Source organism: Vulpes lagopus, chromosome 5 (assembly GCF_018345385.1).
Source record: "Vulpes lagopus strain Blue_001 chromosome 5, ASM1834538v1, whole genome shotgun sequence".
Taxonomy (NCBI): domain Eukaryota; kingdom Metazoa; phylum Chordata; class Mammalia; order Carnivora; family Canidae; genus Vulpes; species Vulpes lagopus.
Window position 1 is genome coordinate 58,257,093 of NC_054828.1, and position 17,594 is coordinate 58,274,686.

Consider the following 17,594-nt stretch of genomic DNA (forward strand, 5'->3'; position numbering starts at 1 on the left):
CAACAGGTAGGACAGCAATTTTTTAAGATGCTGATGGCAACCCTCCCACCCCATCAAAACAACCAACTATCGAGAGGGCATAGGTGATGATTCTATAGGTGGGTTGACAACCATTAAACAGAAGGTTAATGGCAATTATTAAAACCTTCCCCATCCCAGAGCTTGATCTAACTACCCACCTGTTGGGTGACCGAATGTGTTAGTAAGTGGACTGCCACCACAAAACTGGAGCCTATTCTTAGCTAGGCTAACCAAGTCCCAACAAACCTATCAACAGTTTTTCTCCCAAACTTAAACCCCAAACCCTTGCACAATGCCCTTAACTGTCCTAAAGTCACTAGATATGAAGGTCTTAAAACTTCTACCCACCTTCAGCCCACAAACCTCCATATACTTTTATCTAACTACATCTTCCCTCGTGAGGAGGGAGTGTTTCTCTTCTAATCCAAAGCCACTTCCTCTCTGGGCACCTGGCTGCCTCATTCCAGAGCATACAACTCTTGATCACCAGGTCATGAGTGCAAGCCCCATGTTAGGCATAGAGCTTACTTTACTGATCTCAATGAGCACTGTTTCCCAAACCAGAAACCTGGAAGTTGTACCAGACTTCTCACCTGCCCCACCTTCCCATGTTTTGATGGTTTCTTCTCTATTTTAACTGTTACTATGAAGTTATAGCTTTCACACATATATTCAAAACTCCAAAGCCATATAACTAATTAGAACTATTTCTTGGATTCCAAAGGCACAAGATTCATATTATCTCCACAGCTTTTTCCAAACTTCCTGACTTGGGCAATGGTATATACCATTACATAAGCTCTAAAAGCCATCCTACTCTATCATATCCAAACATCCAGTTACGTATTATCAGTTTAGTTTCTTAAGTCTTTCATTAAATCAACTTTTCTATGTCTATGATCTTATCTCCGGGTAGTTGAAGACTTCTACTATAGTTTCACTGGTTTACCCTATTCTTTTCCTGATTTGATCTTATACCCAAAAAGTTTTGACACTTCACACCCTTTGAGGATTCCACATTATTCTTGGGGCAACCTTTAATGTGATTTATAAACCCCCCAGTCTTGTTTTTTGCCTTTTTCTTGAAACCCAAACAAAGGCCACTGTTTTTCACTTCCCACTTTAGCTGAATTAGCATTCTTCCAATTCCTACTAATATACCCCCTCCTGACACAAAAGCCCTTTAGTGCAAAGGTCTTTCACTAGAAGGTACCTCCTTTCCCTCTTTACCATGGCTTATTTGTTCTTCAGGTCTCAGTGCTATCATTAAAAACTAATTCCTAAAGTTTTCCCATAAAGCTGAATATGCATTTTTGAAAGTTAAGATAATGTATATTTATCCCTCATTGGGCACAGACAACAGCATCTGATGGGAACGGACATAACAAAAATTCAACAGTTTTGTTAGTGAAAGATAAAAGGGAGACAAGATGGAAACAAGAAGCATTGGAAACCATTTCTAATAACATTTCTTGTTTCATGGTAATGGTTATAGGTAATAAAATCAGGTAAATTGTCTACCAATCCTTTTTTTAAGATTTTATTTATTTATTTATTCATGAGAGACACACAGAGAGAGGCAGAGACACAGGCAGAGGGAGAAGCAGGCTCTGTGCAGGGAGCCCGACGTGGGACTCGATCCCGGGTCTCCAGGATCATGCCCTGGGCTGAAGACGGCACAAAAACCCTGAGCCACCCGGGCTGCCCTATCAATTCCTTATTAAAAAAAAAAAAAAAAAAAGTCCATCTTCCACCGAATCAGGCCTTGATTGCTACGGAGTCTTGTGTTGCATCTGGTTAAAAAAAAAAATGTTCCTGATAATCTTTATTTCAAATACTCTCCAGTAAAAGTCTCAAGGAACTCAGGGAAAGGAGGATCAATGAATGTAACCTTCAAAATGTAAACATGTAACAGAGTAATAGGGAAACTAACAAAAACTGAACCACAATTTTAATGGGGCCTGGAAAGTATCCTAGAAATGGTAACTTACTATTTCTTATACGATTTTTACTGCATATAGACTTGTCACTTTCACCACACTCTGAAGCCTATTGGTGAGAATCTTGGACCTGATTATATCTGGCATACAAATCTGTACTGAAATCATAACTTGTTACTGTTTTAAAAGTACTCTATGTGGTTTCTAAGCTAGCTGGTGAAATATTTTTGCTGTAATCTAGAAACATTTTTTACTTGATTCAAGTCTAACAAGGTAAATAATCCCCTAAAACTAATGTTTTCTGAATCTTAGGTTTGAGAATAAAACAGCCTAGAACTGTTTTATGTTTCTAAAGCCTAATTTTAGCTAGGTATAATCTTCCTTCAAGACCACGAAAATGTCAATACAGAAGAAAATTACCACTTTAGGCTGCCTTAAAGACAAAATACAAAATACTGTAGTGTAACAACCCAATTTCTGTTATACTGTATATTGCCAATGGATACGAATTATTCAAACCATACACAATGGTTAAAATATGAACCAAATAAAAAGGACAAACTGTAAAGTATTATCAAAACTGTGTTTTATTTTTCAATACAAGATAAATACCATGCTTGTTACTAGTGCAGTTTAGGGCCAACAATGGCCATATAGCAAACTGCTGAACAGTCACCTAAATGCTAAAGAAAGAAAAGACAGAAAGTAAACATTAAACACAAAATTGCAATTACAAACATTTTAATAAAATGGAATGAGCTTTTTAAAGAAGCTAATATGGAAGCTAGTTCTCACGGACACCAAAAAGATGTCTATTTGATCAAATATCACCTTACCTTTTGCACAGAAATCTTATTGTGAAGTCACCAGAGTCAATAGCTAAAATTTTAAGACTTTCTTTGGCCTTCTGGTATTAGACAAATTATTTACAAACCGTGATTCAGTCAATTCATGGATACTGGTAATATGATACAATTTTTTGTTGTTGTTAAGGGCTTTCCATTAAAAATTGTAAAACAACTTTGTAAGGCTGTACAAGGCTGTAAACTACTTTGCTAATATACCATGGGATGAAGAGGAAGAAGAGTAAGAATAGACCTTTTTTTTAAGGCTAAAGTCGTCAATGTTATAGATGCATTCCTTAGAATACATTATGATTTACCCCAAGGATCCTTTCCCATTAAATACCACCTGAGTACTACAATTTTCAAAGTAAAAAAATAAACATGAATTTACCATTGTATTTTAAAATAATTTAACTTACAAAATGCTGCGAAGTGTTATGCAGTAACAGTGTGACAAGAAGAACACATCTTCAAAATGAAATGTTTTTACTAAATGCAGGGTCTATCTGTTCAATTATGAAATTAATGCAAAACATTTACACCCATGGCAGAATTTTAGGATGCTCGCGCATGAAAGACTTTCTGTAGTATTTACTATTTGCTGATACCATTTCAAGATTTGTGTGACTTCAATTAAATTCTACCTAATATTTTAAGACTCCTATTACAACATGTTAATAGAGCAGGAAGTCCCTGAAACATTAAAATCTGTCTACACCTAACAAAGTGTTTATATGTCCCATACAAAAACCACAGTAGCTGCATACTCAGAGTGAATGCCAACAACCTGAAATTTTAAAGAAACATTGGTTAAGACAAACCTAAATCAATCTAAACTGGATACAATTGCCTGAATATTTGTAAAAATTCATATTGCTTCTTTCTAATGCAAAGAAAGAAGAGTGTAAGAACTTCCTCCCAGAAGCCTAGACATTTTAACATATTTTCTATTTCAACTTACAGTGAAACTTTAATCCAGAATCTTTTGATTTCTCTAATCAAAAAATCTCACATTACAAACACAAGGAATGCTATATGTAAGGCCACATCTTAAGAAATTTATAATTTTTGGTTGAATATTTATTAAAAAATTAGTCTAAGGCTTCTAAGAGTCAAGTTGCTAAAAAAAATGAAATAAATACTCCAGTGTTTAAACTGAAGGTTAATGTAAAAAAACAACAACACACACAGAGTAAGAACAGAAAAATAGAATGCTTTGCTACAAAAATCCCACTTAATATATTTTAGCACAAAAAATGTCTAGTTATGTACAATGGATAAGCGTGCATTTAAGTACATACAACTGCAGGAAACATTTACAGACGGCTATGGGATGCAAATGAACTTAATGAATAAAATTTAAAAGGCAGTTATCTGTAAAACAGTAAGACTCTCAATACTGTATTCTAGTAAGGAATCAGAACATAAACTTCCTCTTAAAATAACAGGCTGAAGCTTAAAACAAAATTGGAGCCATCTTATAAAATACAGAAAATGCAATGATCATTCAGGTATGAAAACCAAAACGTTGAGAGAACTCCAACAGAAAGTCTCATAATAGCATTTCATTGTATAAAACAGTATGTATTTAGGTTATTGGCACATTTAAATACATAAGGGAAAGAAAAAGTCTTTACCCTTCCAACAATTTCCCCCTTTCACTATAAAATGTTATACAACATTCATTAAAATCCTGTTGTTTATTTAAAGAACTGACCTTAAACTAGTAAAAAACAAAGCAGTATTCTCCACAGGAGAATTAAATGAAAATAACACCTTAAGCTACAATCCATAAGTTATCTGTGAACTCCAAATTGTAGTTAACTGCTTAAGAATATTCTGAGTAAAAGGGCCATTAAATGGGCTAAACTATGATAAACAGCCACTGCAACTTACTACAAATCTTGCTTATGAAAACTGACAAAATAAACACTTCCAAACTTACACTGGAATATCTCTTCCAAAACATGTGTCTTTTAGCTAAAAGTAGCACATCTGATTCAAAATGTTGCTTCAGAAGCAATACCACTGAGGTGCTGCATCACTCATTCATAACTACCGGCTGAGAGGAATGTGATTGCAGAGCACTAATAAATGCCTATGGCTTAAAGTTAAACTCAAAGTTGTTTTCATGTCACTACAATTATTAATAAGAAGAAATGAAAAGGTCTCTGAAACTCTCTGTCTTTTTTTTTTTTTTTTGGTGTCTATTGTAATGATTTCTCTCTTTGGATTGTTTTTACACGTTAAAAAAAAAAGTAAGTTTTCAAATAACATTAGCTCATAAACAACACAGGGATATGAAGAATTAAACAAGGCTTGCAATTTTCACCTTTACTGCTATACATTCATGTGTTATCAGATAGAAACTAAAAATGGGTCAAACCAAAAAGTTATTTCTTTCTGACAACAGTTAAAAATAACGGACTAGCAGCAAACAATTCTAGTACACTCACATTGTCTGCAACAAAAGTCACGTAATGAGATCAGCCACGTAGTGATATAGAATAAGCAATTAAAGGGTTCCACTGATAAAAAACAAAAAAGTAAATGAAGGATTTAATTAGCACAAAATTTCCAGTTTCATCTCAAGTTCAAGCAGTTAGATTTTTAGAATTCCATTTTAAAACTCTCAGAGTATCTTATTCTCATGGACATTTACTTACCTTTTTAAGCTCACTATTAACTAATTTCCCTTGTAATATATTTATGTCCATACTTCTTCACATTAGGGCATTAGAATTAAAATATAAAAAAAGCTAAGGAATGACAAAACAATACCTATACACAAAACAAGAAAACCGATTTTGATACAACTCTCAAAGAATGTTAAAAAAAAAAAGCAACTGCATTTTCAACAAGATAGAACACTTGAAAAATTTCTGAGAGCAAACAGTTCTGATAAACACCAGTGATCCCATGCACAAGTCCTCTAATCATAAAATGTTTTAAAATAAAACTAGCAAGAATATGAATAATTTGAAACAGCTAATTTTGTAAGAACTAGCGTGATAGCGGACAAAAGGAAAGTGAAGAACTGCAGTGGCAAATCTTTGGAGGGCTTCTACAAGTTGCACATGACATAATATTTAGGGTACCTGAATACTTAAAGCATTGCCCTAAAATTTGGCTGTATTAAAAAAACAACAAAACCAACGTGTATTACCAGATCTCTTAAAGATAATCAGATCTTAAAAACAAATTAACTTGCTTGGGATTTCAACTCAAATTTCTGAAGTAGTGATTCGGAAGGACCTTCCTATAAAAGTATCTAATCAAGTTGACATTCTGCCTATGCTAATTTTGCAATTAAGAACACATGCTAGCCAAGTTTTTTAAATGTCGGCCTATATGCAAGGCAGATTTGAAAAAAATCTTTGATTAGTAAGTAACTCTAGCATGAATCAAAAGGTTGCATGAATACACACAAGATTCCTTAAACTGTGGTGACAGGGTACACCTATAATCACCCATTACACATACAGGAGAAAACAACTCGGTATTAGTAAGCATCACGCCCTTCTGAAATCTATAGTAACCAGAAAATAAAACTAATGCTCTCCTTACTCACATTTGTCTGCTGCACGGCTGTATTTACATTGCCTATGGCTTCAAAAATAAACCATAAGCACTATTAATATAAAACAGCAAATAACTGCCGCATCAAATCAGAATTGTCAAAATATTTCTTCAATGCTAGCAGTTTACAATTAAGCGTTTCAGTACATCTGTTGTAATTAAGCTGCATTACTGTAGCAAATAACGTATGGGTTTTTACTCAAATGTTAAAACCACAAAATTTTTTTTGACCCCTAACACATTGACTGGATTGCTATGTCTGTGAAATTTTACAAGTTTACATACCATTCAGCAAAATCACAAGCTAACTAGGTAAAAACAGCTAGAAAAGCAGAATATAGAAATATTAAATATCCATGTAATCACCTATTCTAATATCAAAATCAAGGGCAAGAGACACTTAATTAGTATGTTTAATTCACTGAACGCAAGATTAGATTGGTGCATATCCAAAAACGCTATTGCAATGCTTTTTTAAAGGACAGTATAAATGTCATAGTAACATTATCTTTAGATATTGCTGAACACAAGACTTTCCCTGAGGTGTAAACATCAAATAACTTGAACAGCTTTACACATCAGCCCCATTAAACAGTTTATTACAACACTACATCTATTGTAATCAAAGTGGTGCTGTTTACAGACATTATCATATGAACATTTTTAACAAGAACAAACTACTATAAAAACAAGCATTTACTTGACGGTTTTTTTCCAATTGCTTGCACATTATAATGGCCAAATGTATATAACCAGTAATAAAGTTGCAAAAGCTATAACTTTTTAAATCACACAGGTTTCCTTCAAATAAAACAGTTAAGCAACATAAAAAATAAAAGTAGAGCTACTGGTTACCATTTATGCAGATTTGCTTTATTCAGATCTATTCCTGTTCATTTTATCCATGAATCCTTACAGGTTCAGTTCAATCACAAGAAGCAAACTGCTGGACAAGCGTCATTTTTCCCCCATGAAGACTGTTTTGTCTTGGAAGGTGTTCCTCTTCCTTCAGCTGTAATGTGTCAAAATTTGTGATGTAGATTTTGCTATTCCCCATAATACACAGAAAAACGCTGGCTTAACTATACATACACAAGTCGTGCATCTACTTCACTGTTACGTATTCTAACACAATAAGCATTAACTGAAACAGTAGCTGCCTTTATGGTGGAGAAATGCTCCCAAATTTATGTACTGATTAAAAGTGAGACATTCTGATTTCATTCTTCTGTTTTTATGGCTTTATGTAACTGAAACAAATGAATATATGGCAGCTGCTGTTTCTGTGATGATGGAAACATTTATAAGTCATTTTCTAAAGTATGCATACTACAAAAATAAATGGAAAAATGCTTGAATGATTTTAATGTAAATATTTTTCATTCACCCACATATCAATTCTAAAGAACTCATTAACAATTAAATGTGAACTGAATATAAAATGCAATAAACTATTTTACAAATTAGTTGTATTTATTTGACAGCATACAGGAACTTCTGCAAATGTTATAAATCAAATTGTTTCATGTTACAAAATGCATAAATAAAATTTATAAATATATAGCTCAGTATGCACATTTAAATAAATATGACATCCACATACAAATCTTCAGACATAATACAAGTTTAAAACATTTACTTTACTTTCACTCTATTCCACCTATATTGAAATAACTAACGTAATATAGAAGCTAACCAAAAACAAGCTAAAATAAGAATCTACAATGATAAATTTCATTGAAAACTCACATAAAGAAAAAAAAAACAGTAAATTTGATAAACTAAATTTTCAAGAATACAAAAATATGCAAACTTCAAGCAGAGGTTCACAAAAGAAACATTCAATTAACTTGCATGTAAGTGATCACTGAAACACCATATTTAAAATATAAATTCCAAGAGAGCATTTCAATATGATGATGTAGTAAGAGGTAAAGGGCACAATATTTAGTGATATTCTTGCCATATAAGTAATCGGAAAATACTTTCTGCTTCATACTTAAGAGTCATTAATAGTGTCACAACTTTGAACATTCTATTTTATGTTCCTTCCTCCCCTACTAGGCTGTAAGCAACTTAAGTGTATCAATACACATACGCATTCACGTTACCTAGCAATAAAAACCCAAATTTTACAACTGCAAAATAAACAAAACCCCTCCAAAGCCCGCCCCAAATGTTATAATCCCGAACTGTCTCTTTTAAATAGTTCTATTTGCCTGTATTTTTCAATGAGATACTTAAGCCATTTCTAATGTTACCTTTTATTGTACCTTTATCTTATGTTGATGAAGCTTTAGGCAGAATTATTTCATGAAAAAAAATCTAGAAAGACAGCTTTCATAGGTTTTATTTTTATTCCTTGAAACATATCTAAAACCTGGTATTAAAGTATTAAATAAAGATAAGGAATATGTTCTAACCTGAAAAGATGCACTACTGGAAATTCCTAAGCTTTACTGCAAAAGTATGTTATCTCCCTAAAATTTTTGTTGTGATGTGAGAGATAAAGAGAGATCTGGTGGTCATTAAAGAGGGAAAAATTGTTTAAAGTCACAGTGAGCAAAACAAAAATACCCAATCCTTCCAAAAAACATATGGCATACACTGCAACTTATTCATTACTCCAAAGGAGAATTTTACTACTTTTTCTGTAGAGAATACTGTTTGTAAAATTATAATACACATCTTTATGCAGGAAAACGCACTCATCTTTTGCTTGATTATACTTCATAGGTCTTTACTATTAATAACTCTCTCATTTTCACCATATAGACATAAAATCTGGGGGTAGTCTGACAGGTTTTATTTCTATTTCTAAACACTTTACATTTATCCATTGGGAAATACAAATTTTACAATCTCAAACGGAAGCAAATTTGAAGGCAATACAACCCATTTCCAATAATCCAATCCCATATTATACTCTCAAATTTCTAGGTAGACATCTACATAAACAAAGATATCAAAAAAGCTTAAAAGTGACAAATACATTCAATGCTCATGTTTTCAGAATACCATTTAGTCAAATATGTTAATGTCAAAGTCACACAATTACTTGTTTTAGCTATCAGTTATATAAGGAAGATCTATGTAAAAGCTTGTTTAAAAAAAGTAAGACAAATGAAATCTACAGCTCTTTAATGAAGCCTATAAAGTACTAAGCAAAATTTCAATACAGAGAAAGAAGCACCTCTATCTTGAGATAATGTAAGATCAAGCCAATAGTAACAACTCAAATTACGAGCGTTTCTGTTAGAAACTTCAAAGTAAATTTGTTAGCATCAGTATTTCTAAGCTCATGGCCAATTCACCTTTCCAGTAAGATTCAAATATATATATTTGATATGGCTCTTTCATAGGTTTTCACATTAATATTGAATTCAAAGAATTAACTGAATTAATACTGAATTGAAAGAATTCTAATATGCTTTTAGAGATGTGCATCTATTAATTCAGTGAAATAAAACTCACTTTTCTCTTTTCTGAAAATTTCTCCTTAATGAGAGGAATGGGGGGATGGAGTAGACAAGAAATAAAAGATTCTGAATATAAGCCAACTCTTATAAAATCAAAATTCCTTCTTGTGCTGACTAAAACATAGTACAGAAAATTTTGTTTACTGTAGATATTTACAAAAATTCCCTTACTACCACAACATTTGTTATTTCCTTCTTTCTACCTGTGGACATAGTACTTACCTTACCTCATTTTAACTAAAGTCTTTCATTACGCTAATAAAACACATATACAAGATGGTTGCTCTAGGCAGGTCACTATCAAAATAAACTTCACCAGAGTCAAGGAAAACTCTTATTTGCCCCCCAAATTTCACAAAATGGACATTTCAAAATAAGCTGTTTAATGTGACTTAGAATTTCCTGTGAGGATTAAAACATGCTACCACAGAAGGCAAATTAGTAAATTTGGATAGCACATATGGCACACTTACCCCCTTTTTGGTTATTAGGTTTTCTTTAAAACAATGCTAACTACTCATTCAAAACATTACTTATTCAAAATGATCTAATTTACAAACTAAAACAATGATAGTAAATTTCACACTGAGATGAAGGTGAGAGCAAGGTGACTCACATTGGCACTGAATTTTCTTTTAACAGGGAACATTAATCATTTGCAAACAAAACCCATTCTTAAACCACAGTGAGCAAAAAACACACTACACATCCATACAAGGGATTACTTCCTACCCTCCTGTCACTTAAGAGATCTGTGTAGTCAGGTTTTACAAATATTAAAAGGAAACCTAGAGCAAAAGAAGTGAGAGCTAGCATATTCAGATGAAGCACAGCAGTTAAGATATATGGGAAAACACAAACACAAGGCCGGATAACATGAGGCAGATCTCAGATGACCTAACAGTTGTAGAAATAATTTTTAAATATCACCACCATGAGTATCATAGTATCTATTCAGTGGAAAATTAAGAGAACTTAATTTTCACATTGGTCTCAAAGTGACACTATATCTTAAGGAGATGAAATATCTTAGCATGTAAAAAAAGAATTTTTTATTCTTTTGCCTTTTTTTGTTTTTCCCAAATTAATGAAAAACTAGAGAGTGCAAACCACCCTAAATCTTATGCAGTAACAACACAACCTAAGATTTTGATCTATGGTAAAAGAAGTCTTACAACGAAGACATATTTAATACATATTCCATATAATATGCTTAAAAATTTTATCAGAGAAATGGACAATGATTTGAAAATATGCAAAACCTTGTATTTCAGGGAGAGGAAAAGCATGAATGAAGAATATTTAAAAACTAATTTGGACTCATTACTCTTTGTATACAAAGAAAAACTGAGTAACAGAAATTTGCTGTGGAGCATTGGTTTAAACAAGTAGTAAGAGGAATGCAATCTAAAAGAAAATAACTGTGAAAGTAAAATTATTTCTGTAAGAAGTGTACAATCTTAAAACACTGAACTACTTTTGTTTTGCTCAGAGTGGTCTGAGAATAGAGGCAGAAATTACAGAATATGAAATACAATGTATGTACATACTGAAAATTTACAATACTGATATTCCCATTAAAATATTACCTACTTGAACTTAAATACTAAATGCTTTTGGAAAAATTAATACATATTTTAAATGAGAGAATGCAATTAACATTACCAACAGTTCAAACACAAAAAAAATTAAGATGGGACAGACATTAACAGCTTGCCAACATCATTAAGTTTCCAGTTAAATTAAGAACTTGCCCTTTTAGTCATTTATCACTTTAATAATAAATTACAGTATTTTTTTATATACACGCTTACTGACATTCACGTTAGCTTCCAAGTTATTTGTATTCCATTAGTCCACTTAAAATGTACATGAAAGCTCAAAAGGACTCATTTTAAAACTTCTAAAAAGGTCAACAGACCCTATTATGATAATAATTAAATGTGCAGATAGTTTGTTTAAATGTTTTTCACTCGAATATATTTGATCTTAGCCCCCACCCCCTATAAAGTCACATCTACAACCGCAATAAATACTGTTTGGTATAGCAAAGGTACAATATTCCAGGATAACAGAATTTTTTGCCCTAGGAATGCTTATGTAAAATTTTGCTTGGATGAAGGCACATAACAATATTACAACTCAATTCTGATTAATGTACAAACAAAACATGGGAATTTTGGTATGGTACACATCAGTGATTAAGAAAAAAAAAGCCAACAATAGTTTGCAAGTTAGGAATTCATAGTTAATGTCTGAATGTAATGAAACTCAAGCCATGATATAGTTAGGTGTACCCATTACTGGAATGTAATGTTAGTTAATTCAAAGTCTTTAAAATTCACAATGGACTTTTCAAGGAGTTTGAAAAGGAGCTGGCTAACTACGCTAGTTTAACTAAAACCAAGAAGAAACTCATAGCTGCTTCAGAAGCCCCTTGATGGGGCACATCCAATTTTGGAAATGATTAAAAATGTATAGAAGCTTAATTATCATGCCTTCAGTAATTAGCAGCTTGTTGATAACTGGCGAAGTCTAAATAAAAACATAACTTAAAGGACCTGTACCTTACTATAAATGAAATGGCTGATATAGTTAAACATTTCAAGTAATATGTTGGTCATAATTCACCTTAAGCAACTGACGGAGACGGAGAATTTTTTTTCATAAAATGGGATTATGATCTAGTCAACCGAAGGGGAAAAAAACTACATCTTTAAAATTTAGCATTTAGATTTACATGACACATTTAATCCTTACTCATATCCAAGAGCAGAATTAATTTCAATAAGCTCAGCTTTAAAGTGAAAGATGTTTTGCTTCATACTAAAGAAATGTTTGAGATTTATATTAAGTTCTACAATACAAAAATAGCTTTTAAAGCTAAAGTTTTCATAAATATTTAAGATGCATATTCGAAATGCTAGGGAAGTATTAAAACTGGCCTTTTCACTTCAAAAAGCCCATAAAACTGTCAATAATGTAATAGCTAATCTACCATAAAAATCAGATTTACATGCTTGTTTTATAGATAGTATTATTCAAAAAGGATCTCATTTGCTAAAATATATCTATTATAGTTAAAGAAACTGCTATTCTGTCAAAGAATTGCATACACTTGATAGTCTCTGATTTTGCCCATAAAAATTTAAATACTAACAATTACCATGACTAAATGTTTAGTGTTTCCCACAATTATGGAAAATAACTGTGTAAAGAATGGTTACCTATAAGGGGTTTATTTTAGCCTAATTTACTTTGGATATGCCACCAACACATAAAGAAAAATTACTTGTTCACAGAAAAACCGTTGTGTCACATGCACAAGCCTCACAGTGCCCTCCCCCTACTTTTCACATGAATAAATGCTGTTCACAAATATAAAAATAAAATTACACGTGAAAATGAAGTATAAACAGACAACTTCCCGCTTTATGAAAAATGTACACAAGAAATAGTTTTAAAATACAGAAAAAAAGACACAATGATTATGGTTTATGAATGAAACATCAAAGAAAATTATTTCAAGGTTATTCTAACCTGGGGTGCATGATCTGATACAATTTAAAATTCTTAGATATGGAAAACCCTAAACCCATTTTAATTAAGTTTTGCATCTTCTTTGCAAATTAAAGGATATGGTTTCTTTTATTTTAAAACAAAAGCAGATGCCAGGAAAAGTATCTTCTAAAGAACATTTTAAGTACAAAAGCTCTTTCAATGCTGAGACCATCCTCCTATATTATAAACTATTACATTTTCTTTAGGTTTTAGGGACAGAATGAGTTCAAGGAAAGAAACTTTCAATCTAACTTTTAAATATATACGAATTAACTTCCTGTATTTTGTATTTCAAATTACATGCAAACTATCTATACAATTAAGACAACTCCAATTTTTAGATTTTAGAAGTAGACATGAGTCCTCTTGATTATCTTCTTGCTTTCTTAAGACCATTAACAATCTAAAAGTTTTAATTCCACAATGCAATATTCAAGGATAAAACGTCAAATTTTTTTTACCTGTCAATACTTACCTGTTATTTGTCTCAGATGTTTCCAGAAGATTTAATTCAGAACAAGTAGTTGGACCACTTAAAATGTAGGTATATACTGTATAAACAATAGCCTTGGAGTTATAATTACTGTTAATAACACATATGCTAAATATAACAGGAACAAGGAATACCCACCTTCTTCTAACGATGACGATACTCGCGCTCTCGATCCCGTTCTCGGTCCCGGTCTCGGTCCCGATCCCGGTGTCTCTCTCGTTCTCTGCTTCTCTCTCTATAATAATCATCATGACGATCTCTACTACGGGATTTATGACGCCGACTCTTTTCTCGTGATCTACTATGGTCCCTCTCTCTTGATCGTTCACGTCTTCTAAAAGAAATTACTGGATTAATGCTCTCTGTAAGTGGATAGCAGTGTTTAAAAGTACCTAAGGCAAAAAGTTCTTTACAAATCTAGTTTAGACTTAGGATATCCTGAACTTCCAATAATGATTTACCAACTCATCTAACAAGCATGAACTAGAAGTTCCATTTTTAAAAATATTCACCCCCAAACTGGGAACCAGACACACAGGGGCAATACATCTTATCATCTATTACATCTAATAGCCTAAAACAAACACATAGTGTTTACTGAACAAAAAACAGAAAGGTCAAAGAGAAAAAATTTCAAAGGACATGTTGTTTCAAACTAAAGAATGTACAGAAGGTAGTTTTTTAGACATAAAATTCATGAGATTATGAGACTTAAAATACATAAACATTACCACCCATTAACAGGTTTCGTAAACCTATGTGTAAGTATCAATTTTACTTTTATAACTAACCCAAATATGATTAATCATGAGTGCTACTCCCTTAAGAAATTTTCTAATAATATGTATGTTTGCTACAGGGGTGTGCGATGGAGAGCTGAGGGACATGATGGGAAGCAAAGTTCAAAACTTAGCACTTATGACCACTAGAAAATACTACAATACTATTCACATTGTTATTCAATAAAAAGCAATGTCTCATTTAGCTGCTTTCAAACACAAAACAAAAAAACAGGTAATTTGACCAAACTAAACTGCTTAAAATACTTTTCTGAAATTCACAATAAGTAACTGTAAGTTGAAATATCCATTTTGTATTTTTGCACCAGATAGCTAGACTTAGCAAACATCATTAGATGCTAAGCTCCTTGATCAAGGAAGTTCTTATTAAGTAGGGCTTAAAAAACTAAAAAGGAGACTACGTAAAGGTATGGTCTTCAGCTATGACAATTTTGTTCAGCTATGGAGATTCTTATTTACACTGGGTCAGAAAGGTACTCATTAGGAAATTAGGGATCATGACAAAGAAAAGCTCCTTTCCCTTATCTTAATGAATACTCTACACCAGATAAAAAACACTAAGGACAGATCTATGAATATCTCGTAGAGATTAAGGATCTACTACCTTTCAAATATATGTAAAATTTCAAAGGTAGCTACAATGCTTTAAAAAAAAAAAAAAAAAAGGAATTACCTAATTAGAAAAGAACAGATCATTCATTAATTCCTTTGTTCAAAGAAATATTTATTTGGCACCTATTCTGTACCAAACATTGTCTAGAGGATTCCTGGGTGGCTCAGCAGTTTAGTGCCTGCCTTCGTCCCAGGGTGTGATCCTGGAGGCCCGGGATCAAGTCCCACATCAGGGTCCCTGCATAGACCCTGCTTCTCTCTCTGCCTGTGTCTCTGCTTTTGTGTGTGTCTCTCATGAATAAATAAATAAAATCTTAAAAAACAACAACAATAAAATACTGTTTAGTCATTAGAAATATTGTAGTGAACAAGATGGGTAAGGCCCTTTCCATCTTTCAACATATGTTCTAGTGGAAAAAAAAAAAAAAAAAGAAATGTGCAATAATAATAAAGAACAGGGTTGCCTGCTGAGTGGCTCAATCAGTGGAGGGTCCAACTCTTGGTTTTGGCTTAGATCATGATCTAAGGATTATGAGATTATGCCCTGCGTCAGGATCTGTGCTCAATGCAGAGTCTAGAGTCTGCCTTGGATTCTTTCCCTCTTTCTCTCCCTCCCCCTCAAATAAATAAATAAAATCTTTAAAAAAAAAAAAAAGGATTATGGTGTACTATGAAAGAAATAAAAAGAATAACCTGGGAGAAGACCTCTCCTAGAAGTCAGGTTGAGTTGAGGCATGAAGAGTAAGAAGACAGCTATATGAAGAGCCAGGGAAAAGGACTCCCAGCAGAAGGAATATCAAGTATAAAGGCAGTGAGGTGATTAAGTGTTGATGTATCAAGAGGAAGAGAAGGGAAACCACTGTGACAAGAGAATAGTGAGCAAGGGGTAAGGTACACAACAAGGCTGGAAAGACAGGAAGGTATCATACAGTGTCTCAATGTTTACAGTCTTATTCTAAGAGTAACCAGAAACCTTTGAAGGGTTTTAGAAGCAAGCAAACACCTGGCATTTGATTCAATGTTTAAAACAAAAACAAAAACAAAAAACACTCTATCTGTTGCATAAACAGTAATAAGTAAAATCAAAGTCCTACTTTAAAGTCCCAGACACATTATTTTTTGTTATTTTAAAAGTAACAGTTTTAAATAAGACATGAGACAGGAAAGTTTTACCTTGATCCAGAACCATAAGACTTGGATTCAATTCCATGAAGGCAATCTTGCAAAGAGCTAATAAGAACTTTGCAACGATCATCAGCAGATACTTTGGATTGTTTAATTAAAGAAATTGCAGTTACCAATGTCTCAATAGCACTCCCATAATCACCTATGAGGGAAAGGAGAGGGGTTAAGATCAAATAAATTATTTCCAAAATACCACCAAACCACTTGGGATAAGAGTGATAAAGTGTTTTATAAAAGAGCACTAAAATAACTACAGAAGCTGTCTTAATTTTTTTAGTGTTTCACCATGTGGAAACAGCTTTATGCATTAAATTAGCATGATTTGTTATTATTATAGCTGTATAAGACAAGTTATTTGTAAATACAAGAATCAAACTTAAGCTATTAAATGTCAGGACTAAAATGTAAATCTACATTTAAAAAATTTAAATTATGGATCTTTTCATTACACTGTGACATACAGCTTCCTTCAATGTCTTTTAAATAAGTATAGGTATATGTTCATTTGGGAAGATGAACATAGTAAGTACTAAATGTGAATGACCAATCTTTAAGAATGCACATAGTTTTAGGTCCTTTCTAATAACACAAATAAGAAATATTAATATAGGAAGAAATATACAAACCAGCACTGGCATCAGATACAGCTCTTGAAATAGCACTGCTTGAGATTGCCCTATTTCTATTCATGATTTCTTCAAACTCAGCTTCACTCAATGGCGTTCTTGCAGTATCCATTTCCCTGTAAAATAAAAATAAACCTTAAATTGTACTCAACAAATTTTCTAAGTTAGTCATAACAGTATAAAACAATTCATAGTAGTTGCTTTTGACAAGTGCCTCAGACCTAGTAGTTACTTTCCCAGAGCGAAGCATACTATTTATCCTATAAAGAGAAAAAGTCTAAGCAAAATTCTCTTACACTACCATCTTTCAGCTGAAATAAAGTAGCAACTTAGAAATCTTGTCTTTCTGGAAGCCTGAAATAATGTATTTACATATGCACAATATTCTTCAGGCACCCAAAAACAGAAATAATAAATTATTTTGATGTATATAAGATAGTTACATGTTATTAT

At 32.6% G+C, this 17,594-nt stretch overlaps 1 protein-coding gene across 4 annotated transcripts in view; it reads right to left on the minus strand.

The window, feature by feature from the left end:
* Positions 1-2,530: 2,530 nt before the first annotated feature.
* Positions 2,531-17,594, minus strand: part of CPSF6 (cleavage and polyadenylation specific factor 6) — a 32,652-nt gene continuing 17,588 nt past the window's right edge. For 2 of the 4 annotated variants that reach the window (XM_041755048.1, XM_041755046.1), the window contains 4 exons: positions 17,142-17,257; positions 16,504-16,657; positions 14,057-14,249; positions 2,531-7,397 (listed from right to left, as the gene is read on the minus strand). In XM_041755048.1, coding sequence (XP_041610982.1) covers positions 14,063-14,249; positions 16,504-16,657; positions 17,142-17,257 — 457 coding nt within the window. In that variant the 3' untranslated portion in view covers positions 2,531-7,397; positions 14,057-14,062. Of the gene's footprint in view, positions 7,398-14,056; positions 14,253-16,503; positions 16,658-17,141; positions 17,258-17,594 lie in introns of all 4 variants that reach the window. The other 2 variants (XM_041755047.1, XM_041755045.1) reach the window with 1 other exon arrangement.